Source organism: Stenella coeruleoalba (assembly GCF_951394435.1).
Source record: "Stenella coeruleoalba genome assembly, chromosome: 14".
Lineage (NCBI taxonomy): Eukaryota > Metazoa > Chordata > Mammalia > Artiodactyla > Delphinidae > Stenella > Stenella coeruleoalba.
Genome location: NC_137160.1, coordinates 57,612,854 through 57,638,633, shown reverse-complemented (window position 1 = coordinate 57,638,633; position 25,780 = coordinate 57,612,854). Strand labels below are relative to the sequence as shown.

At 42.0% G+C, this 25,780-nt stretch overlaps 1 protein-coding gene across 10 annotated transcripts in view; it reads left to right on the top strand.

Annotated features, from left to right (window-relative positions):
• L3MBTL4 (L3MBTL histone methyl-lysine binding protein 4) overlaps positions 1–25,780 on the top strand; it is a 379,209-nt gene that overhangs the window by 47,951 nt on the left and 305,478 nt on the right. For 9 of the 10 annotated variants that reach the window (XR_013831388.1, XR_013831389.1, XR_013831390.1 and 6 more), the window contains exons 2-4: positions 6,273–6,352; positions 6,699–6,801; positions 20,335–20,389. Coding sequence is in view for 7 of the 10 variants with exons in the window: in XM_079943122.1 (XP_079799248.1) it covers positions 6,730–6,801; positions 20,335–20,389 (127 nt within the window). In the remaining 3 variants the exon portion in view is untranslated. Of the gene's footprint in view, positions 1–5,205; positions 5,270–6,272; positions 6,353–6,698; positions 6,802–20,334; positions 20,390–25,780 lie in introns of those variants that run through there. The other variant, XM_079943119.1, reaches the window with a different exon arrangement.

The following is a 25,780-nucleotide window of genomic DNA, read 5'->3' as shown; positions in this document are numbered from 1 at the left end:
ATGGTCTTAGCAGGGAAGCTTTTGGTCTTTCAGCAACAAGTATGATGTTAATTACAGGTGTTTCATAAATGCTGTTTATCAGGTTTAGGAAGTGCCTTCTGTTCCTGTTTTTTTGAATGTTATTTTTTCAGTCATTAAAGGGTATTGCTTTTGTCAAAAGCTTTTTCTGTGTTAATGATGTTACTGTGTGGTTTTGTCCTCCATTCTCTCACTATGGTTATACTACATTAATTAATTTTCTAATGTTAAGCTGGCTTTGCATTCCTGGTCATGTTGGTTAATACTTTTATATGTTGCTGGATTCAGTTTGCTAGTATTTTGTTGAAGCTTTTGAATATATATTCATAAGGGATATTGGTCTGTAGTTTTCACTTCTTGTGATACCCTTGTCTGGTTTTGGAATCAAGATAATAGTGGTCTCATAGAATGAATCTGAAGTATTCCTTCCTATTCTCTTTATTTTGGAAGAGTCTGTGAAGAATAGGTATTAATTCTCTGAATATTTGGTGTAAGTCATCTGAGCCTGGGCTTTTTCAGATTTTCTATTTCTTCTTGAGTCAGTTTCAGTAATTTGTGTATTTTTAGGAATTTCACCTTAAGTTACTAATTCGTTGGCATACAGTTTTCATAGTGTTCCCTTATAATCATTTTGATTTCTGTAAGATCAGTACTGATATAACCTCTCTCATTCTGGTTTTAGTAATTTGAATCTGCTCTTTTTTTTTTCCTCCTGGTCTGTCGAGCTAAAAGTATGCCAGGCTTGTTTATCTTATTGACTACACTTTACATTTCCAAGATTCTTTAGCTTTTTCATATACAACTCTTTTTTTACTTACCTGTATTATTGCTCATAATTTCTTGTTCATTTTTAAAAATAAATTTATTTATTTATTTTTGGCTGCGTTGGGTCTTCGTTGCTGCACACAGGCTTTTCTCTGGTTGCAGCGAGTGGGGGCTACTCTTCATTGCGTTGTGCGGGCTTCTCATTGCGGTGGCTTCTCCTGTTGCGGAGCACGGGCTCTAGGTACATGGGCTTCAGTAGCTGTGGCTCGCGGGCTCAGTAGTTGTGGCTTGCGGCCTCTAGAGCGCAGGCTCAGTAGTTGTCGCGCACGGGCTTAGTTGCTCCACGGCATGTGGGATCTTCCCGGACCAGGGATCGAACCCATGTCTCCTGCACTGGCAGGCAGATTCTTAACCACTGAGCCACCAGGGAAGCCCTTCTTGTTCATTTTTAAAGTTTTTCCTTTGTATATCTTTTTGAGCATCTTAAGCTTATTTATTTAAAAATATTCACCAGTATTTTCTATTATATAAATTTCATCAGGACTGAATTCTTCTCCCCAGTGGCTGATTTTATTGACTGTCCTTCTTAGCATTTGATTTCTTTATGTATTTGTGCATTGAATTTTGATTTGCAGGCACACTGTGGGTGGGAGGACTTTGTTTTCTCACTGATATGGGCCTCCTGTCCCCTGACTTTTTGGCTGTGAGTGTGCCTTAGCCTGGTTCCCTGGAGCCCACTTCCTGGTTGGGACTAGCGTTTGCTCTTCCTGCATCTGAGACCCAGAACATTTGTGTCAGAAGCTTTGTTTGCTCCCGCGCGAGACCGGCAGAGCCTCCTGTTGCCTCTTGGCTTCAAGGATAAGCCTGGTTCCAGCACCTTCACCTGTTGACCCTGTCGGTTCCCTCTCCCTCAGGGGGCTGGACTTCTGGCCTGTCTGTTCTCTCTTGCTCTGGAGCCCTGAGCCCAGGAGACTTAGGCCTTAGCCTTGCTGGCCACTTAGTTTCTCATTTGCTGCTGGTTTACAGAGAAGGTTAACTGGTGTGTATTTTAACGGCTTTGTTCTTTGTTTGGAGCCAAGAGATATCTCAAAGCAAGGATGTACAATTCCATCTTGGCAGGAAGTTCTCAAGAGGGAATTTTTAGAAACTTAGCCTGGTTCAAGTATGGAGACCTCAGTATGGAAGAAACTTCTTAACAGATACTGTCTTATAAACAGGTAAAGTGTGTGTGTATATTAGCCGCCAGGTACTTTTGAATGGCGTGTAAATTGTTAGATATTGTTCTAGGAAGAATTCAGACAGGTAGACCTTAAAATAGACTTACCAGACTTATTACTGTGCTAATGTTCTCTGGGACCTTTATCTTTGGTACTGCTGCTGTAATTGTGTGTGTGTGTGGGTGGGAGAGAGACACACACACACAGACAGACATGCAAGGAAAGGGAATGTGTTTTTCATTATCTGATTTTGTTATAGCTGCACTGGTGACAGAAAGAATTCAAATTTGAAGATACGTCTAGTAAAGTATCTGTTTATAATATTTTGCGTTCGGGTAACCCTGTGTGATAACCCTTTGGACCCTGAATCTTGGGACGTCTCGTGCTGTGATCATAAGGCATTGTGCAAGACAAATGAGTGCACAATTAATACACCATTACTGTTAATCCATGAAGATTGCAACATAGATAATAAAGGTAAATTTTTTTTTAAATTATGGGAGTAGGTGGCTGCCCTGATGTAAGTAAAGAGACAATACAAGTCAACTGTGGACACAAGCTCTGTGAGGAACTTTCATATCCATTTCTTACTTAGATCCTCGTAGCAGCAGGAGCTTGGCTGGTGCACCTGAGTGGTTACGGCTCAGAGCACTAAGTTTACACAACAGTTGTAAACGTGCAGCGTAGTCTGGTGATGAAATGAGTGGCTCTAGGATTGTACTGGGTACTTGTTTGTCGTGCAGCCGTGGGCAGTGTTTCCTCATCTGTGAAATGGAGGTGATGATGGTTTTTAAAAATGTTGCAGTCATAAGAATTAATGAATAAGAATGAACTGAAAGTCTACCTGTAGAGGAGCTCCGGCCGTGCCTGGTGTATGTGGGTGCTCAGGTCACGTTAGCTGTTACTGTCAATACAGTCAAAGGGGAGCAGCAATTCATGCACAAGCTGTCGCAGTGCATTCAGTTGTAATTACTTAATTTATTCAAACACCCACTACTATGCGTTATTGGCATTGAGTATCAACTGGGTAAACACATTTTAGCCTGGTTACATCTTTGGAATGGTGGGAAATCAGTGCAGTCATTGGATATTTGTATGGGATATTTTGGTGCTAAATTCACTTTAAATTCTATGCAGCGTCCTGGAAGCAGCTGAAATGTTACCCCATAGTATGTTTTCTGATCTGTGTTGGACCTTCTCTCCCTCTGGGAGCACCACGTGAATTGCCCGTTCGTAATTCTTTAAAGGCATGCATTATATTTCTTGTTAATTTATGTGTGTTTCTTATCCATACAGTGACCATACGATTTCCTGTTTAATTGGGAACGTTTTGGGGAGTGAAAGGCAGTGCTGTTAATAGTTCTGCCAGAATGGGAGGCATGAGTCAGAACTATGCTGGGTTATCCAGGGCACATGGCTACTGTGCTTCTCTTCCCCTCTACAATGTCTGAAGGATCTTCCTTAGATTCTGCAAAGTACCTGTGACTGTCCTGATGATAGTAGGTGATCAATTACCAAATAGCAACTGGACATAGGCGGACTGTGCATTATTTTTGTTGTTTGTAGACTCCTTTAATTTGAAGTATTAAAACCGTGTGCCTTCTAAATAAAAATCTAATTTGTCTGCTTAATTAGGAGGTCAGTAAGACAGGTGTTTGGCCATGTGCAGACAGAAAATTCTATGAACCATGAGGGAAATCGAAATGAGTAAGAGGATTAATTTGAAAAATCCGTGCACTATTTCCACATTCTTCATAGAAATACAAATCAGTTCTCTATACTCATCTGTCTTTTTGTTTAAATATAAAATACTATTTAGAAGTTTCCTTAAATTAAAACCACTTAAAATAACCTTGTCTGTTGCAGCCAGTGCTTGGGTGCTGTCGCAGTGCCAGAGTGCACTGGGGCACTGCTCTGCCCAGCTGCTGTCTCTGTTCACCTTCGCTTCTTCCAGACGGTATGCTTCCTTACTGTGTTTTAGAGTCTGACATTATTCTTCCTTGGCTCTAAAGTTTTTTTATTTCTTCAAATCTCAGCAAGGAGGCATGCGGCTGCCGTGACATTTGGGGCCCCCCTGGGGGTAGGCCACGTATCATGGGAAATCAGAGTAATCCGTATATTTTGATACTGTGCCAAGGACTCAGGTTCAGTTTATGTCAGGCGTTCTGTTCGGTTGCTTAGAATACATCCTGTGAACTGACAGTGAAGGGACCACCTCAGACCTCCCTCCCTCCCTGTCTGTCTGTGTGTCAGCAACTCCCACCTGTCTGTCTGTCTGTCGATCCATCCATTATCTCTCATCTATCTACATATCATTCATCTCCTTTGTATTGTATTTGATGGAATTTGTATTTGATTCCTTTTTTTTTTGCCTGGCAGCAAAATCTTATATGGGCTGTTAGGTACCTTTTATATTTTGCTTTATTATTTCTAAGTGTAAAGGGAATTTAATTATTACTAAATTGTATTTTGAAACTTCTCCTCAGCATAAACATTTTCCATTTCCCCCCCAATACATGATAATATAAATTCAGGATTTCTTGCTTTTTTAAACCAATCAGAGTTACTGAGACAATTACCAGGTATTAGCAAGATGGATCACTTTGACCGTTAGGAGAAAATCCTCAGTAGCCAGACGATTTCAGTTTGACGAGCCATGGGGTATTATTAGTCATGCGCAAGCCAGCCTTGGCCGTACTTGTCTTGTGCAGGAATACTTTGCTACAGGCATCAAGTCTAAAACTGTTCATTTGCATAGACGTTCGGAGTATTACCCGGAGCTAGGCATGATAAATTGTATTTACATCCTACAAAATGAATGCAGTGTTATTGAATTTAGCAGGAAAATGCCTGTCTTAAGGACATGAGTATTATCTGACTAAAAGCAAACGGATATGCGGAAGTGTTTTTTGTTTGTTTGTGGGTTTTTTTTTTTTTTTTTTTTTGTATACGGAGGAGAAAGAGAAGGGAGTTACAGAGTTTGAGAACATGCTCGCTCCAGTCATACAGCATTCTAACAGGGGTATCATATGGGTCGAGAACTAATATCCACTGGACTCAAGGCTTCTCTGTGATTCAGAGATGTGCGTATGCAGTTCAGGGCATGTTGAGAGTCTGCTGGGAGGTGGCACCGTGGAGAGTGGAAAGTAGAGATCAGGCATCCACAGACCTGGTCATCAGGATGCTTACAGCCTCAAAAGGGGAGACACATCTGAAAATGAAAAGCATGACATGTTAAGTGTTGAATACTGTGGCAGAGGCAAGGACAGGTATGCCGCATGTGAGGAGAGATGCACCTGGTCCGTCGGAGGCAGGAGGTGAGCGAGGAAGGCTTTTCTCAGGGATGGGAAGTCTTTTCAGTGGAGTCGTGCAGCATGAGTAAGAGTTAGAGAGGTGGACAAAGGAGGGGCGGTTCTGAGGTTGAGGGACCAGCAAAAGTGTGGGGCTGCGAAGCCACGGGCACATCATGCTCCAGCGGACGTCGCGGGGCACGAGACCGGAGGGGGTCAGAGTTAGGAGTGGAGGGGGAAGATGGATTCCAGACACGCTGAGTAGATTAAACACCCACCAAACCTGGTGAGAGTGTGGGCTGGGATGGAAAGGATGAAGCGATGGCAACAGCTCCTCCATCTCTGGCAATGTCAGGGCTACCATTAGCCCAAAAGGGGTGTCTTTTTTTGAATTAGAAAAAGGTACATTTTCTTCCTGGCGGATGGAAAGCCTGTGGCAGGAGGAATGGCGTGTGTGCAGAGCCCAGGGTGGGTTTCAGCTTCCAATGGGCCCTTGGCTCGGTGCTCTTGTGCAGTGCACAGTCTGAGCAACTGTAAGGGGTGGACGGGGCCACTTGCATCAAGAGTGCAAATATGGAGAGCGAGTGGAACTGGGCAGCCGTGAGAGGGGCAGTGACACGCTCAGTAGTGAATGTGCTCAGTTTGCAGTTTTTAGGGTCACTGTTCAAGGGGACATATCACGTAAGAAGTTGGATATATGATTCTAAAACACTGGGGAGTACAGGTGATTTGAGTCCTTTGAACTTTTAAAAACTTACAGGTAAATTGTAGTTAAAATTATTCAAAGGGAATGACCTTCTGAATTATAGCTCCAGTGGGACTTATATAATACTAGTGGTTGGTTCTCGAGACAGTGTGTTTAATCGCTCTATCAAAAAAACGAATTCCAAGCAACTTATTAAAGAACGCCTACTACTTACTAAGGTACCAAAGGATGGTCATGATAAATTGGATTGGTGAAAAGTTTTCTTCTCTGTTGCAGATTGCCCTGCTATGCCTTGTGTGACTAGGACCTCATACCTAGAACACCTCTGCCTTGACACTTGTGGAGACTCAGACCATGTGAGTACAGAAGCTGTATAGGAAAATTGCAGCGAGTCCTAACTGGTTAGTTCAGCTAAGCAAAACCAAAATTTCGTGAGAGGGAGGACCAAAGGAATAATATCTATTTTTTGTGACATGTCTTCTAGATGAGGTGGAAAACTTATCTCTTTTCCCCATTAATTTAGTAGTGTACTAGGGGCTATAAAATCAACAGTGAAATTCTTGTGTCAGCTCATTTATCAGGGTATTTATGGCAACCAATTATAAGAGGTATAATTGAAAGCATGGTTATTTTTGTTTGTTTGTTTTTGTCATTCTAAAGGAGAAAAAACCCCATCACTCTTTCTGTGGCACTCTTTTGCAGAAAAACACTGCTAAGGAGTGCTAAGCTGGCAATGAAACAGCCCAACAGGAAGAGGAAGCTCAGTATGGATTCCAAGGAGCGTTTGAATCAGGATGGATGCTTGGTAAGTTGTCAGTTCCTGGACCCTTCCTGTAGTTTGTGCTCATTGTGGGAATTCACAGTGTAATTGTACCTCTGCTATAGTGACAGCAGAGGTGTTTTTTTCAGTCACTCGAAACCTGTTGCTTCTGGTTGAGTTTTATGTAGCGTGGTATAGAATATATGTGTCATTGACTCTGGTACATTTTAGAAGGTAATCTTGGGAATTCCCTGGCGGTCCAGTGGTTAGGACTTGGTGCTTTCACTGCCGAGGGCCCGGGTTCAATCCCTGGCTGGGGAACTAAGATCCCATAAGTCACGCCGTGCAGCCGAAAAAAATGATAATCTTCATATTAAAGGTGAAAGGAGGCCTTTTCTTTTAAAAAGATGGAGGTAATTGATGATTATCAAGTAAGGGACAGAGTTTGTGAGCTAACTGTAGGGGCTGTGTTTGTCAGGGCTCTCCAGAGGATCAGAACCAATAAGAGTAGTTGACAGCCCTGTCACAATCTCTGTCCCTACTTGATAATGACGAATTATATGTATATTTGTAGAAAGAGATGTATTTTAAGGAATTTTTAAAGATAAATTTATTTATTTTGATTTATTTATTATTTTTGGTCATGTTGGGTCTTTGTTGCTGCGCGCGGGCTTTCTCTAGCTGCGGCGACCAGGGGCCACTCCTTGTTGCGGTGCGTGGGCTTCTCATTGCGGTGGCTTCACTTGTTGCAGAGCACGGGCTCTAGAGCACACGGGCTTCAGTAGATGTGGTGCGTGGGCTCAGTAGTTGTGGCTCACAGGCTTGTTGCTCTGCGGCATGTGGGATCCCCCAGGACCAGGGCTCGAACCGTGTCCCCTCTACTGGCAGGTGGACTCTCAACCACTGTGCCACCAGGGAAGCCTGCTTTTAAGGAATTGACTCATGCAGTGATGGGGACTGACTAGTGGCAGTCTGGAGACCCGGAAAAGAGTTGATGTTACAGTCTTGAGTCCAAAGGCCATGTGGAGGCAGATTCCCTGTTCTTCAGGGGAAGGTCAGTCTTTTTTCTTGTAGGGCCTTCAGCTGATTGGATGAGGCCCACCTCACCATGGAGTGTAACCTGCTTTTCTCAGATTCTCCTGTTTAAATGTTAATTACATCTGAAAAATATGTCACAGTAACATCTTGACAACTAGAGGGCATACATTGCATCATGCCTCTAGTTCCCTGTGCTGTTTCCTTATGACAACTTCTTGTACTCCTACAAATGTCAGGGTGGGCAGAAGTGACCAGGAGACCTCCTCCGTGGTGATGGTTTTGGGGATGGTAGGCCATTAGAGCATTCTCAGGGGCCAGGGGCTCTCGTCATTTATTTGGGTGTGGGTTTTGGTGTCTTCATGTGGGTTGTAGTTGTGCATTTACACATTATGCAGTGGTGAAGTGACACAGTGTCATACTTATATTCTTTGGTTTGATGCCAGGTTGGTGTGACTCCATGACCTCCAGGCATTAAATGAGAAGTGTCCAGCAATGATCTGGTCTGAGGTTGGTTTTAAGATGTTACATATAGGCCCGCATCAAGCTAGAGAGCTGTTTCCTCAGCCTCAGCGCCACTGGGAAGGGGAGTGGTTAACGTGGGGGCTGAGGTCCTGTTCCCCTTGAGGTCCAGACGGGACCGGTACCGTGAGCGCTGAGTGGTCTAAGTGTATCCCAGAGAACTAGCTGTCTACGAGGTTGCTTGGATCAGACTTGGGAAGGCCTGCACCTGTCTTGAGTTATGTGAGGATGCTGTTCTCAGCATTTTAGGTTTGCTGTGTCATGTCTTCTGAGGAGAATAGGGTACTTGATGTGTTTAAAGTTACTCTTGGACAGTGGTTCTCCTGCTGTGGTGTCTGGACCAGCAGTGCCAGCATTGCCTGGGAGTTTGTTAGAAATGCGGCTTCTTTGGTCCCACTGTAGACCTGCTGACCAGATGCTCTGGGGGTGGGGTTCCGTGGTCTGTATTCTACCAAGCCCTCCAGGCAGTTCTGATACACGGCCATATTTGAGAAGCATTGTCCCAGGGAAAAAGTTGGACACATCTTACCTGCTAATAGTGCTAGAGCTAATCAATACAGTCTGCTGCATATTTTAAAAATATTTTAGTGTAAAATTTGAGACCACTTCTCCAATCTAAATATATTTTCTACTTTTTCTCAGTATCATTTCCCTTTAAGCTGCTAAAATTGTTACTGCCCCGTCTTAGTTCTTGTTACCTTGCCCTTCAACGTGAATATTCAACCTGCTATCTCAACTGTAGTGGCACAAGTCCCAGTTTTCTCCTAAAGCCCAACTTGGTTTCCAATTTAGTGCTGATGCTTTTACCATTATTTCCATCCCGCACTGGGGTTTTCAGTTTTGTGAACCCCAGGGGTGCTCAGCACTTACTACTCAGGTGCTGTTTGAGCTTGGCGACTTGCGTAGCTGGATTTCCGAAAATATCTGTTGAATGATGTTCCTGGTGTTTAATAACATCTCCATGCAAATGGACTTCTTTGATCAATAGTAAGAAAATGATATTTCCGAGGGCCACATTACTCATCTGAGGTCTGAGATGTTTAGAACATAAAATTATTTTAAAGGATATTCACAGAAGATCAGGGGAAAGATGTGCATTGGGGGTGAATTCCACGTTGCCATGTCCATTTGGGGCTCATGGCCAGTGTTCATTTTCATTCGTTAAGTTGAATGGTTTAATTCACAAAGCAGGGTCACATCTGTGGCTGCATTCACCGTGGAGGGAAAGGGGTTCAGTCACTGAAATCATGTTTGAATTTTGCTTGAAATATCAATACCATCCTTTACTTTCTATGTTACCCTTCTTGTTTTAAAGTGACATTTCCAGCCAGCCAAGCAAAATAGCATTGGCAGGTTAAGAACATAAAACATCAAACGAATGACAGTTGGGTGCTTTCTAAACATCTGCTTTTGAGACAGTAATGTCAGGAGATGTGATAATTTTTGGATGCTGATATTAATATCTGTCAATGAATGTCTTCCTAGACTAATATTTCCATGTAGAATTTCAAAATATTTATTTATATTTTTCAGTACGCAGACACATGGTTAAAAAAGACCACATAGGACAGACAGGTATTGAAATAAGAAGTAAATTCTTTACTGAGTAAATTCTCCCCACACCTGCTAAACTACCCCAGTCTTTTCATAAAGGTGTGACCACTGTTTACACTTTCTTGTGTATCTATATAGGGATCAACAAACAAAACAAAAAAACAAAAAGGAAAGCTAAGAAACCCAAATCCTTTATGCATGTACACATATATACATAATACATACATATACTTAGCCCAGATGGGCTTACACTCTGGCTATCGTTCTGTACTTCGCATTTTTGCACTTAAGCATGTATATCTTGGAGATACAAATCTTCTCATTGTTTTCAGTGGCGCATAGTATTCCACTCTGTGAATGTACCATAACTTATTGAAACAGTGCCCTGCTGTAAACATTTAGGTGATTTTTATTTTTTGTCTTTACACACCAAGTTACATCCAGTGTTCTTATTCATATATCTTGGTATACTTTTGCAATTGACTCACAGGCAAAATCTCACCAGTAGAATCTTGTCCTAAAAAGTTCGTGCCTATAAACTTTTGATTCGCCTTTCACGTCGTCCTGCAAAGAGGGCGTCCCAGGTTACACTCTGACACCACCCGTGACGGTGCCTCCGCTCCTTAGGCTTCATCTCACGTCTTACGTCCCGTGTGCTCAGTTCTGCCGTGTGGATGACTTGCCTGCTGGTCTGGCAGGTGGTGCTGCCGCAGACTTGAAGAGAGGGCTTCCACTGCCCCTTGGACTCCTTCTCACATCATGCTTTTCACAACACCCCACACAGAGATGAGTGTCACGCGGGTGCCTTGGTAGCCTTGGCCACCCCCCACCCCTAGGACTGCTGGCAAAGTGTGGCCACATGGTAACTGGGGAAGCGAAGCATTGTTTTCAGAGTGGTTTCATGGATGTTTGGTGTGTACGTGGGTGTCCTGGGGATAAAACCCCAAACCATATGTAGGCTGTACAGTTTCAAATTCCCTTCATAAAAATGCAAGTTTCTCAAACGAAAAAAGGAGATTTTGTTTGACTATACAAGAATAAAGTACATGTTGTCTAGTTGTGTATATAAAATACCTGAAGCTGAATAAATGTTAGTGCCCATTCTTCCTCTCCCTCTGCAGCTCTTAAAAATCTGTGAACCTGTACCTAATTCATGAGTTATGAACTTTGAGAAATAGAAATATGAGGCATTATTTATTCTTAAGCATCTTAGAGTATTGCTGAATAAAAGAGAACTGACTTAGGCCGAGTAATGCAGCGTGACTAAGATCTAAGGTCCATGTAGCCTTCAGAGAAACGTAGGATCACTGGGGGCTGCGTGGGACCTTGAAGGATGAAGAATATCTAAGATGTCCATCTTTAATGCTTTATTTAGTTTATTTAAACATAAAAATATCTAATGCACATGTAATGCTGTTATAACACATGGCTCTTAAATGCAACCTGGTAGAATGCAAAATGAGGGAATACAAATTATTTGCTTAAAATCTGGATGTCCTGTAGGCAGCTAACCTTGAGAGAGAAGGAAGTTGAAGGGTCATAGCAGGGACTGTCTGACCAAGGAAGCAGCAGGAGCCTGGGTAGGGGGCTGGAAGCAGATACGACGACCTGTGTGACATCTGGCGGGATTATAGTGGCTGTAATGACTTTTCTGACTGAGCAGCTTTGTAGGGTGAGTGCTGGGATGGCGAGTCAGGGTATTTGGATTTCGGTCTTTGGCTGTGGTGGTAAGTAGCTCTGTGACCAAGGACAAGCCCTTCGCCAGGCTGACGCTCAGTTTCTTTGTCTCTAGAACAAAAGTCTTGGATTAGAAGATTTTTAAGGGCTTTTAATTTCAAAAAGTCTAAGTTTTGGTACACAGTGAGATAGTAAGGTGAGTGGGGTGCATGTGGGTGGCCAAGTTCAGACGGTCTTGATGTTGGGGCCACTGGGCTTGACATACTGACAGGAGGGAGCCCTGGTTGGCTGCAGCTGGGGCGGAGTGCAGGGCAGTCTTTTTTTAATAATATCCTTAAGTAGACATCGAAAAAATGTTTAGGGTAGGATTATTTCATTGTCTTATTTTTTCAGTAGTATCTGACTTTTTAAATCCTTTTGTTTCCCCACGCACAACTGATAGCAGCTTGTATCAGCGAGTAGAATCCATTTATATGTGGAGGAACTGCAGAAAGGAGATGTTAATAAAAGTGTTTTAGATGTTTTTCCCTTTTTTGGGGTATAAGTCTTAACAAATACTGTTTGAAAATATACCTGAGTTTTTGTTTTTGTTCACGTTTAGCCAGGTAAACGGATCGAGACGATTGCCATTGAAAAGGATAGTTTGTGAGTCACATTTCCCAAGAAAGAGGAGGGGGCACATCACACCAGACAGGGCCCTGTGGGGAAGCACCAGAGTCGGTCGGGGAGCAGCAGGGGTGAGGGGAAAACAGGGGCAGGAGCCTTTATTGTGGTTTTCTTGGAAATGAATGGGGGAGGCAAGGTGAGCAGGCTAAGCAGGTTCAGGATTGGCTAGTTTGGATAATTTCGGTGGTCTCTGGCTACCGGGCTGTCTCTGATCGTCCAGTTCCTGGCCCAGGGTTGGTTTAGGGCAAATGGATAGTGTCCCAGACTGCAGGAGCTGGTAAGGAAAGGGGAGTGGGCTGTGGACTCAGGCTAGTTGTTTGCTGTCTCCAGGAATTGGCTCACACTGAGAGGGACAGTCCCTCCCCGGTCCAGAAGGCCCCCAAATGTCAGTCACAAAATACAGAAAATAAAAATCGTGATGAATACAATTACGAAAGAGAGATTCCATTCGGGGGTATTTGAACAAGATGAGGGCATTTGCCTCTGTGTCTGCATCACAATTCCAGTAGAGCAAGGGGAAACCATCCTGTCCTGTATTTTTATCTGAAAGGTTAATTTCAGTTATCTTCAGTTTGCGTCCCACATGGGATCAGAGCAAAAGAGAATTTTGGAAAGTAGACTTGACACAGCAGGGGAAATTCAAATAGTAGTTTATTACTGGAGATACTGTATAGGATTTTAGTGTTTTCTATAGTTCTGGAAACCAGTAGGTATCACCCTTCATTCTTGTGGAAGAGGAGCAGCAGGATGCTTGAACGTCCTGTGCTCAAGGACCTGACAGTGCGCGAAAGGAAGGGGTGTCATCTGATGGTTCCACGGTGACGACCTGAAGTTGCCAAACACAGATCAGTGGGTTAAAACCCTTTTGCTTTGCTTCCTTGATTGGAATTCTCAGACCTGGAACAGTAGGCACTGATTAATTAGAAAACATCCCTGTAACGTGTAGTAAAATTATATGACGCATCCAGGGCCATCAGGAAGGAACAGAATGTCAAGCCTTTTTGGTTATTTTCCCAGCTCATAATCCTCTCTTCCAGAACGATGGATTTGAGTTGGCTAATGGAAATGTACCACAGCAAAGACTTATTTTATGTTCCTTAAACTATTATCTCCCCTTTTTCAGAGCAGTGTTCTTTTTTTTTTCTTAGAGCTTTATTTTCAGTTTTCAGAACTAAAGTTTGAAACCTGAGAAGGCATAGTAATGGTTTTGTTTTTCTCAATTCATCCTGATTTCCTGAAGTGTTCTGTTGGAAAGGATCAGGAAAAGTGCTCATTTTTCCTTCTTTAAAAAGATTAACTCTATTCATTAATAGCAGCGTGGATTTACTACCTTTAGGAAATAATTAATTAACCCCGACAGACTCAGAGAATGTTACAGCTAGCAGGAGCTTCGGAGAACATTTAGTCCAATCCCTTTATTTTACAGACAAAAGAAATCACATCCAGAGAATGCGTGTCATTTGTTCCCAGTTACCTAGCTCTTTGGGTAACTAGGTGGGGTTGGGATTTGGCCTGAGGTTACCTGACCCCCAATTCAGCATTTTTTTCTGCCCTATTATATGATACTAAATCATTTTTTGTTTGCAAAAAAAAATGTCCTAAAAATGAGGTCAGTATATCGTAAGAGAAATGTAAATTTATTCTGTAATACAAAATCATGATCTTGCATGTGTATGTCTACATATCTATAACCTTACTCCATCTTTAAAAACATATGGACATCAGGAGCTTGAGTAATTTAACTCTGAAGCGAAAGGTAATGTTATTTTTGTGAGGAATATGTTTTTTCTATCTAGGTAGAATTTCAGTAGCAAACAAAGAAGTGTGAACCAAACATTCTAATCCACTGACAGCATATTGTATATTTCTTTTTATATTTGAATGATATAGTGATTATAGAAATGCTTCAGTAGCTGTTGTGCTCACATAGCCAACCCTGTTTCTTGTTACCATTTCAGTTTTGCAGTAGAACATTTATGAGAAGAGACTTGCCTTGTTTTGAATTACGTAAATTTCCTGTGCATTGAGTGGGTAAAGAGGGATGGAGTTGGGGTGAAGAGCTGCCACGGAAGATTAGACCTGATTCAGTTCATCATCTCACATGCAGTGGAACAGAGGTAGATAGGATTGGGTTACTGCCTCCCCGTCTCCCCTGCCCCGTGACCGTGGACTTGCAGCGCCTTGTGTGGTCCACAGACCTTCAGCAGCGGCATCAACTGGGGGCTTGTTGGAAACTCGTGCTCTTAGGCCCTCCCCAGACCCACGGAATCCAGATGTGCATTTTAACAGGCTTCCCAGATGATTCACATGCATGTGAAAGTTTGAGGAGCACTGGGTTGTAGTACGTTTTGTAAGGATGCAACAGTATTACTTGCACAGAGATATCCATGATAACTTTGGACATGAAATCTGCCAGGCACAAAAGTCCCATTCTTGAACCTTGCATTCATGCCTTCAGTCAGCAAGTATTTGTTAAGCTGGACGAGGGGCCAGGCTGTGCTTTGGGGAGGAAAGATGGTTAAGACCCTGTCTGCCTTCAGTAAGCTCAGCAAAGCAGACGAGACCAGTAAGAGAGAAGCTGGTCATGCAGTGTGGCAGGCCCAGTATTAGAGATTTATACAGGATATTTCCAGGCTTCAGAAGGTTACCTGACTTAGCATGGGTGAGGTGGGAAGCAGAGAAGAGGAAGTAGGGTCAGAGAAAGCTTCCCGGGGGACTAATAGGCACATGTTAGCTTTCTATTGATGGTAACAAATCACCACAAGCTTAGTGGCTTATTACAGCACATTGACTGTTACCTCACACTGCCTGTAGGTCAGATGTCCAGGCATGGCTTAAATAGGTTCTCTGCTCAGGGGCTCAAAGGGTAAAATCAAATGGTTGGACTGAGTTCCTTTTGAAGCTCTGTGGCCTCTTCCGAGCTCAGATGGTTGTCGGCAAAATTCAGTTCCTTGTAGTTGTAGGACTGAGGTTCCTGCCTTCTTGCCGGCTATAACGCAGAGGCCAGCCTCAGCTCCGGGGAGACCCACGGTTCCTTGCCATGTGGTCCTCTCACAACAAGGCAGCCTGCTTTTTCAGGCCAGCCGGAGACTCTCCTCCATTCAGCTGAGGGGAGTCATACGTTGTAATGCAATCGAGGGGGTGACCATCCCATCGCCTCTGCCATTTTCTGTGGTCTAGAAGCAAGTGACGGGGAAGGGACTTGGGGGTGGCTCCTTGGGGTCATCTGGGGATCCTGCCCACCGTGAGGTGATCTCCCTGGGGCTGGGAGGGAGAGCGGGGCGGACAGCGTGACCGAGGCGTGGGTCCCAGAAGCCGCAGAGTGAGTTCTGGGGACTCTGAACAGGGGATGCAAGAGCATTAGAGTGAAGATGAGGAGCTAATTTTGTGCTGGCTGAGTTTCAGGAGCCTGTAGGGCACCCAGATGAAGCCGTACAGTGGACTTGGGATCTGCACGTCTGTAACTTGATGGAGGGAGACGTGGGTCCATTGGTCGCCGTGTGTGAGACTGAGTGACCTGGATGCCAGGGGCTGAGCGAGGCAGGCGGGGGGCGGGGTGGAAGCCCTGGAGAGCAGGGTGATGGCTGTGCAGGGGTGGAGGCCGGTGCAAGCGAGCTGTGTGGAGGACGGGCCCTGCACAGTGGGATGGGGAGGAGGGGACGGCGGGGACACCCAGCCTTCACTTTGTCCTCCATCCGCCATGAACAGCTGGCAGACACCTGACCAGTGAAGGGCAGCCGATGCACAAACACTGGGCATTGCATTCCATTTGTTCCCTAAAACCCAGCACTGTTCCTGGCACATTAATTGCCCAATAAATATTCTTTAAATAAGTAATTAACTCAGGGTTTTAAGATTCCTCTTTACTCCTCCCTCAGGATTCTTCTTCCATCCGAGATCTGTTCATCCAAGATACGCTTTTTCAGTTAGAAAACAAATAGAAGATAACTTAATTTTGATTAAGTCTCGATACACTCTTGACAGTTTGAGATCTGGCAAAACACCTATGATAACTGCCGTTAACTGAGAGTCTGCATGTGGCATGTGCTTAGTAGGGCTCTACCCGTGTGTCTCTAATCCTCAAAACAATTCAGTCAACAAGATATCATTACCTCCAAGTCACAATTTAGGAAACCAAAACTCAGAGAGGTTAAATCACTTGCCCAGGGTCACACAGCTGGTGAGGGGAGAAGCAGGGGCGTAAACCCTCAGCTGTCTGACTCTAAGACTTGTACAGAACAGAACCTCTTACTGTGGTTAAAACACAAAGTAGCCCAGGAAACATATCAAAACATCAGGCTTAATAAGTAAAGCATCGTGGCTCTGGTACTTGGATAGACAGGTAAACTAAAGAAACAGAAGAGGCAAATGCACCTGGGGGTTTAGTGTATAGGACACTGATCTTAGACTGATGGGAGGAGGGGGACCATCCCATAAGTGGTCTTGGGACAGGTGACGAGCCACCTGGGTAGGAATAGTGTGTCTCAACTTCACACCGTGTCCCGGCACAAATTCAAATTTGTCAAAGATTTAAGTGTAAGAAATAAACCATAAGTGTAAAAGACATAAACAAAGAAGAAGGTTTTTATGATGTGGGAGTAGAGAAGGATCTCCTATTACTCAACCATAGCAGCCATAAAAGAAGAGTTTGATAATTTTATTTCTCAAAATAAACAACAAAAATCCTTGCGTATTAAAAATACTGTAAGAAAGAAGTGAAAAAGAGAAATGACTAACCAGGAAAAAATAAATAATGCCTCTCATATTGTAGACAAAGGACTAATCTTCCTAATTTATCCAGACCAAAAGATGAGTAGTCATTCCAACAGAAAAAAATGGGCCACAGATGTAAAGAGATACTTCACAGAAAAGGAAATACAATGGCTTTTAAATATACAGTCTTCAGCTTCTTCATAATGGAACAAATGCAAATAAAACGATAGTGAGATATTATCTTTTTCATCATCATCTTGGCAAAAATCCAAAACTTTGCTATCACACCCTGTGGGCAAGGCTCTGGGAAGACGGGCCTGATCCGAGGCTGTGGGGCTGTTGAGTGCGGCTTGCTGGGCGCCAGACCTGGCAGGAAAACACAAGTCTGGTTTGACCCGGCTGGTCCACTTCTGGGAAGTCATTCTGTACATATCCTGGCACATATGCAAAACGCTCCGTGTACTGGTTTTCCACCACAGTGTTATGTGATTGGAAAAAAGATTTGAGACAACCTGGACATCCATAAACATGGAATCAGTTAAATAAATCATGAGGTATCCATTCAGGTAACTGCAAAAAGAAGGAGTGTGCTCTTACAACCTGATAAAGACCTCCAGGGTATTTTAAGTGAAAAGAAAGGTAGAAAACAGTGCTATCTTTGTGCACAAGAACAAGAAAATAAGAAAATATATTCTCTTTTTTTATAAAGGAAACTTTGCAAGGATATTTCAGAATCTACTAATGAAGATTTCTGGGTGGAGGTACTATACGTAGGCCAGATGGGGGAGAATGGGTCGGGGTGGGAGGGGAGTTTTCACTGTATTAATTGTTTCTCTATTTATTTTTACCTTGAACAATGTGAACTCAAAAAATAAAATAAATTATACGTGTAAACTAAGGCATCTCAAGGAATTTACCATAATCAATTCTATATGGCTGTATACACAAATGGCAGCCTGACACAGTCATCTTCAGACTTGTGGGTTTGTTCACCTCATCAGTAAAGAAGCTTCAGTCACATATCTGGATATATATGTATTACTTGTTTATTGGAAAATTATATGATTTACTACTATACAAATTGTATTTTGTACCTTAAAGCCATAGACTAAAAAAGAAACAAAAAGTACAATATAAAAATGAAATTAGTAGTGATTAACAGTTAAAAACTAGTTTGCTCTCATTAAAATATTAATTTTTTGAAACCTTGTTTTAAAGCCTCGTGTTCCTGTTATCTGAAGTCTACTTTTTAGGTTTAGTTTTAATGGCTGTCATAGCTTAGATGACCAACCGTCTTGGTTTGTCTAGGACTGAAGGGTCCTCCAGTTATGGGACTTCAGTGCTGTGACCGGATCAGTCCCAGGCAAACTGGGACAGTCAGTCACCCTAGGCCTGGCTTAAAAAGATAAAAATGTCTACAAACAATAAATGCTGGAGAGGGTGTGGAGAAAAGGGAACCCTATTGCACTGTTGGTGGGAATGTAAATTGATACAGCCGCTATGGAAGACAGTATGGAGGTTCCTTAAAAAACTAAAAACAGAACTACCATAAGACCCAGCAATCCCACTACTGGGCATGTACCCTGAGAAAACCATAATTCAAAAAGAGTCATGTACCACAATGTTCATTGCAGCTCTATTTACAATAGCCAGGACACGGAAGCAACCTAAGTGTCCATTGACAAATGAATGGATAAAGAAGATGTGGCACATATATAGAATGGAATATTACTCAGCCATAAAAAGAAACGAAATTGAGTTATTTGTAGTGAGGTGGATGGACCTAGAGTCTGTCATACAGAGTGAAGTAAGTCAGAAAGAGAAAAACAAATACTGTATGCTAACACATATATGGAATCTAAAAAAAAAAAAAAAGGTTCTGAAGAACCTAGGGGCAGGACAGGAATAAAGATGCAGACGTAGAGAATGGAGTTGAGGACATGGGGAGGGGGAAGGGTAAGCTGGGACGAAGTGAGAGAGTGGCATGGACATATATACACTACCAAATGTAAAATAGATAGCTAGTGGGAAGCAGCGGTTTAACACAGGGAGATCAGCTTGGTGCTTTGTGACCACCTAGAGGGGTGGGATAGGGAGGGTGGGAGGGAGACGCAAGAGGGAGGGGATATGGGGATATATGTATACATATAGCTGATTCACTTTGTTGTACAGCAGCAACTAGCACACCATTGTAAAGCAATTATACTCCAATAAAGATGTTAAAAAATAAAGAATAAAATGTGAAAGAATGAAAAAATAAAAGATATGTCCCCCAAATTACAGGATAAACTGTAGGAAATGATTGTTGACCAAACTTACTAAATCCTGATACTTTTTTATCAGCATCATCCATCAATTATGCACAGGTTTTGTGTAATTCAGCTGCTGATTTTCATCTTCTTGGATGACAATCAGTTTGTCTTGGAAACTATGCAAAAGTATTGGGCTTCCCTAGTGGCGCAGTGGTTGAGAGTCCGCCTGCCGATTCAGGGCACACGGGTTCGTGCCCCGGTCCGGGAAGATCCCACGTGCCGCAGAGCGGCTGGGCCCGGGAGCCATGACCGCTGGGCCTGCGCGTCCGGAGCCTGTGCTCTGCAACGGGAGAGGCCACAAGAGTGAGAGGCCCGCATACTGCAAAAAAAAAAAAAAAAAGTATTGTACTATTTATACTTCCATAAGAGAGTTGAAAGCCCATTGAAACTCTTAATTTGAAAGATCTTAAAATTGGGAAACTCTGTCCCTCAACTTTTAAGTGTAAAATTATTATGAGTTTTTTTATAGGGGGCATACATTTTTTTATGGCCACAAAACTATGTAAGTAAGACACATATCTGGACAAATGATCTTGGAGTATCTTTGAAAAAAGAAGTGATTCTCTTAGTCTTCGCTAAATGGTCAACTTTCCTCCAGGAGTTGCTGTGAGCCTGGCCTGATGCACTGCTGGCTCCATGGACAGAAGCTCTGCCTTCTCAGGGTCGCTTGTGTTTGTGGTTTCTTCGCAGGGATCTTTGAAGGCATTTGTCCATTCTGTGAGGGTTGGTTGGGCTAAACTTGGACCTTAACTGAGCCTCATAAGCTGTAGCAGGTGCCAGCAAGCTGCAAGCCAGGGGAGGATGGAGGGCTTGGCGGGGGCAGGGGACGCCCTTCTTCCCTCAGCCTGCCTTTGAACCTTCCTTTCTGTCATATTTGAGCCAACAGAGAATTAAGACAATAACCAAGGGTTCCTCCCACGTCCGAATGGGTGGCACCCCCTCCCCCCTCCCCCTGCCGCTGCACACTGGCTGCTGATGTAGGTCCCCTCCATTCACAGCGCTCTTCATGGCTTGGCTTCCAGCAAACAGAGAAGTCAATGTTCAGTGTTTCAAACAATTACCCAGAAACAGGGCCTAAACCACATTTTCTGTGTTCTAGGAGCAAGCTGAAGAAGAAAAGAAGCCCAGGGATGGTGTGACCCCTCTGAGTCACGGTAATTGTCACCACCTTTTACAGTTTTGCTGTATAATGAATTACTTTTAAGTGACATTTTTATTAGATAGCTGCAGTTGGTTTAGGTTTATTAATTTAAATCTATAATAATAGTATCGTTAGTTGAGAGTGTCACATGCTCCCCTGTAGACTTCATCAGTGTCATCTAAGACTTTCAAATATGTATATCAAGAAAGTCTGAAGCTCTTAACTCATTTATTTGCCTTTGAAAAAAGAACTGATTTGTAAACTTTCCCTGTGAACAAGAAAACAAATGATGCTGCTTAGTTTGTTTATAATTCTTTGTTTAAGCTTTTCCCCGATTGGTTTAATCTTCTAATGATGGCATTCGTACTCTTCTATTGGAGTCATGTTTTACAGGAGGTTGTACATTTGCTCCAAGATAAGTGTTCCTCATTATGGTTTTTAATACATCCGTAGGTTTTAGATAACAGCTTTTTAATATTCAACTAATTCTCTGATGATTTAAATTTAAATCAACAAATGCAGATGCTATTTCCCTGGAATATATATTCCATATATATTGTGATTACTGCTATACAAGCAGGCAGCTATTATTAAATTTTCTGTAAAATATAGTTGAATGTCCAACGTTTGTGCTACTCTTGGTGGGAAAGAAGCATGTAAATTTGATAATTCTCCTCTAATGAACTTTTAAAGTACCGTAAGTATTTAACTTTCTTTCCCTCCAATAATGGAAACAACTGAAAATATCTTAAAAAATGACAAACAAGATTTGAGGTTTTTAAAGACCATATATAATGCTTAGTCTTGGCACGCAATATTGAAAATTTGTGATCTTCTACCTAAATGATTTTTAAAAATAAAAGTTGTTTTCTATTAGAAGCAAAATATACTGCTTTAAATTTCTTTTCTTCTTTTGCTGTCACCCCAAGTCCCATCATGTTCTTTGCTGAAAAAGCAAAATAGAACACAGTAATTTGACAATTATGTAACTTGATGTTCAGTTTCATTGAAATACACTCCAGTTATGCAACACTGGAATTCTAGAAATAAGTTTGGACTGTACCTGGCCCCAACAGCAGGGTTTTTTTTAAAAAACAATTGTTTTTCTTCTCAGAGAGAGGTTGTGATTTATTATGTTGTTGTCTCTCCCCTGCAGCTATATTTTCCACACTAATGTAAATTGTTTTAGATTCTCTTATTCTACAGTTGAAGCATTTATTCTAGGAAAAGAAAAGCAGACTTAAGCCAACAAATTAAAAATATTCAGTCCTCAAAACTAAGATTTTTTTTAGTAATTTAGTATTTATAGTTTTCATTGTAGCCAGTTACATGTTTATCTTAAGTAGTTTTTCAGTTTTACTAGGAAATAGCTTTTTGCTGTTGTCCTTCCTTTGCCAGACTTACTTTGTAGCTAGTGGTCCATTCCCCAAAGTGTCATCCTGTGGCTTATTCTTCTCCAGATCTGACACTGGTGTCATTGCTGTTTTCCCCAGCTGTGGAACATTGCTAAATGTTTAGAAGAAGGATGAGATTTGGTTTGTGTATACAGATGCTGCAAACTGCTCGTTGAATACAAGTTGAATTATTCGAGGGGCTTTTGAGGATTTATATTTTTACTACTTTTAATGCGATAAAGGAAACTATTCCCTAAATTGCCTCCTGTCTTAGTATTATAATGGGGATCTTCCTCTTATAGTTCCTGGAAATAGTTTAATCTTTTCTGTAGGCTGCTTACTAAACAAAATAGATTGAGTCACTTACCTTAGGCCTTAAAAGTAATAAGAAAAGAAAAACAAAAACTGTGTACTCATACATATTTATATGTGAACAGAAAATTCTATTGAAAAATAAACAATTTCTGTAGTGATTTTACAACAAGCAAGGCATTTCTTTGAAAATCACTACAAACTAATTTATTGCATGCCCAATCTCTGTCACTAACATTGACCTCTGTGTTACAGATGATGAAGCTTTGAGGGGCCATTTGACTTACTTAGAGTAAAACTAACTAGTTAGTGGTGGATCCAGGGTTTGAGCCCACATCTAGCAAGTTCTAAAGCCTGTGGTCTTTCTACTTTACCTGTGGTCTTTCTACTTTACCTGTGGTCTTTCTATTTTATCATTTCCCCTTCTCTGTAGCTATTAAGACTAAGGTAGAGAAAACTGGAATCTTGCTTAGAAGTGGGATGGGAAGAGTAACTGCTAATAGTTAAAGTATTAAGGGTGTCTCATATGGCCCTCTGTGTCCTTGGGGACTGGCTGGACTAAATTTTTCTTGACATAGTCATGCCATGAGATTAATTTTTTGGTTCTTTTGGAAACTCTCAGCTATATTATTCCTATATTATCCAAAAATTTTACCAACTGTCTTAGATACCCTTAAGAGAAGACTTGTCTCAGTAAGAATTATTTATTAATAATTATGTATGATGGAGGTTATAGAATTAGTATTGTCAATCACTATATAATCCCAGACCTCTACATTTGAAGACTCCAAAATAAAAACAACTGATTTTTTTTCAGTTGGACAAGTGATCTGGCTTTTTCCCTTCGTAATTTTAAGTGCTCTTTTAAACTAACACTAATATTTCTTTGGTTTAGTGTTAGGACTGTGAGGTCTTTATAATCGTAAAAGCAGTAGAAGAAATTATAAAGGAATATGAGATATATATACATCCAAATTAAACTGTGTACGCCAAAGAACCTCATAATAAATAAAATAAAAGCGGAAATAAACTGGCAAGTATTTACCACAACTACAACTTTCAGAAGGTCCAAAATAGATAAAGGAAGTAGAAAAAATAATCAGATACACTAAAATATCAGTACAAAAACAGGCAAAAGGCATTAGGAACTAAGTAATTCATGGAAGAGGAAATGAAAGTAGCTAAAAAGCAAATATGTTTAAATGTATTCAGTCTCACTAGAAAACAAAGAAAGACAAATTTAAAAGCAATAATGAACATTTTTTAACCTACCAAATTAACAGTCAACAAAGTACTAATGCCCCATTGCTGGTGGGTCAGGGAACTATCTCTCTGTAAATAGCTCTCTGTACATTGCTTCTGGGAGTATAAGTTGGCTCTATCGTTTTGGGGGACACATTGATAGTATTTATTAAAAATGTTAAGTCAACATTTCCTTCAACTCAGGGACTCCACTTTTTGGAATTACTTAATGAAATAAGCATGAGCATTTAATTTATGCATATGATACTCATGGTACTATTTATAAATGGAGAAAAGTTGGAAATAATCTAAATGTCCAACAAACGTGGAATAGGTAAAACATTGTGGTACAATTTTGTGTAGACAGTTGTGTAGTCATGTAAATGCTTTTGAAGAACTTTAAATTATATGGAAGGGAAAGCTTATGATAAAATATTAAGGGGACCCCGCCCCCCCCACCAGGAGGGATTAGTCTCAGTGATGGTTTAAAAAAATCTCATATCTATACATGAGATAAAAGATGTTAAAAATTGTTATTTCTCAAGCTGTGAGATAAAAAGTATATTTTCTACGTTTTCCAAGTATTTTTTTTACGATTAGTAATCACGTTAGAGTCAGCCAAATATTAAAAAAATAAATTCAGAAATTCCTGAACACTAAAAAGTTCCATTTGCGGGTGGTATTGTTAGAATATCTGTTCTTAGATTTATTTCTTTTTTTGTAAGTAAACTTTTTATTTTGGATTAACTAGATTTAGAGAAAAGTTGCAAATGTAGTACAGGGATAGTCCTGTATATGCTTCGCCCACTATCTTCTGAGGTTAGTATCTTACATGACCTCAGGACATTTGTCAGAACTAGGAAATTAATATTGGTATGTCAGTGGTCACTAAACTGCAGACTTCATTCAAATTTCACTAGCTTTTCTACTAATGTCCTTTTCCTCTTCCAAGATCCAGTCCAGAACGTCTCTTTGCAGCATCACTGCACACACATCTCTTTTACTTTAAAGTCTCTCATGTTGTTCTCTCATGGCCCGAGCTGGCCGGTAGCATCCAAGTTTCTTGAGGGCTCCAGTATTTTCTCCCTGGCCACCACTCATCCCGTGTCCACCCTCGGGCACCTACACCCTGCCACTCCCCTGAAGCTGCTCTTGCTTAGCTCACCAGGGCCTCAGGGATGGCGGTTAACATTTTGTGGGTTGAATGGAACCAGGGACGTCCCAAATCAATGGACGCTTTCATGCTGTTACTTTTCTTACTCTTTGGATTTCACTTAGATGTTAAAAATGAACCCGTCTTGGTCCCCTGATGGTCAGCCTGCTTCTGCTGCAGCCCCTCCTCCTGCAGCACCATCATCCACCTGCAGTCAGTCCAGATCCTGGACACACCCTGGACCCCTCCCTCTCACTTACCCAGGAGCCTGGCCACACGGTCACCACCCTTTCTCTACTCATCCTTCTTGATTTCTCTCAAGTCATATCCTCCAACTTAGAGCTGCCTCTGGTCATTTTTCTGTTGTTCACTCTTTATACCCTCTCTAACCCAACGGAAACTGAGCTGAGATCCTGTTAGTAGAGGGCCCTGGGTCCTTTCTGTAGAGTAGCATTCAAGGCTTCTCACCATCTGCACTTGCCCATCACGTGCCACCACCCGCAGTCGTTGGTTTGCTCGACTGAACAGAACCTGCAGTCTAGACCGTGCTGTCTGAAGAACCGTTCCTTCTGCCTGGAGGATTCTTCCTCAGGCCAGAACCAAGTAGCCGGCTCCTTCAAAACCCAGTATCTCCCCTACTTGCCTTATTTTGTGTTTTTCTCCCTATTCTATTTTCTCTCGGCATATCCTAGGGCATTTGGTTTGAAGAAATTTTTTATGTGATGCTGTATCTCTCACTTAAGTGAGCATCTTTTTTGTTTTGTTTTGTTTTGTTTTTGCGTTACATGGGCCTCTCACTGTTGTGGCCTCTCCCGCTGCGGAGCACAGGCTCCAGACGCACAGGCTCAGCAGCCATGGCTCACGGGCCCAGCCGCTCCGTGGCATGCGGGATCCTCCCGGACCGGGACATGAACCCGTGTCCCCTGCATCGGCAGGCGGACCCTCAACCACTGCGCCACCAGGGAAGCGCCTAAGTCAGCATCTTTTAAAAAAACATACAGTCAGGTCCAATCCAGCCCATAAGAACTGTTGTTTAGTATGCTGAAGTAATGATTTACTAAAACTCTCAAGTATTAATTAGCTAAATGGCCTGAAGAAGAATTAACACAGCTTCTAAAAGTGCGTAACTACTTCCAGGGAGTAGTTTCTATGCTGGGGGATGTGGCTAATTAAGTGACTTTGAAAGATTCAGAGGGGCCCCTTGAGCATTATCCCTGCAGTCTTCTGTTAGAGTAACTGGTCTGCTTCCTGGGTGTACACACAGAGGTGTTTTCTTGCAAAATAATTACATGCCAGTGGAACT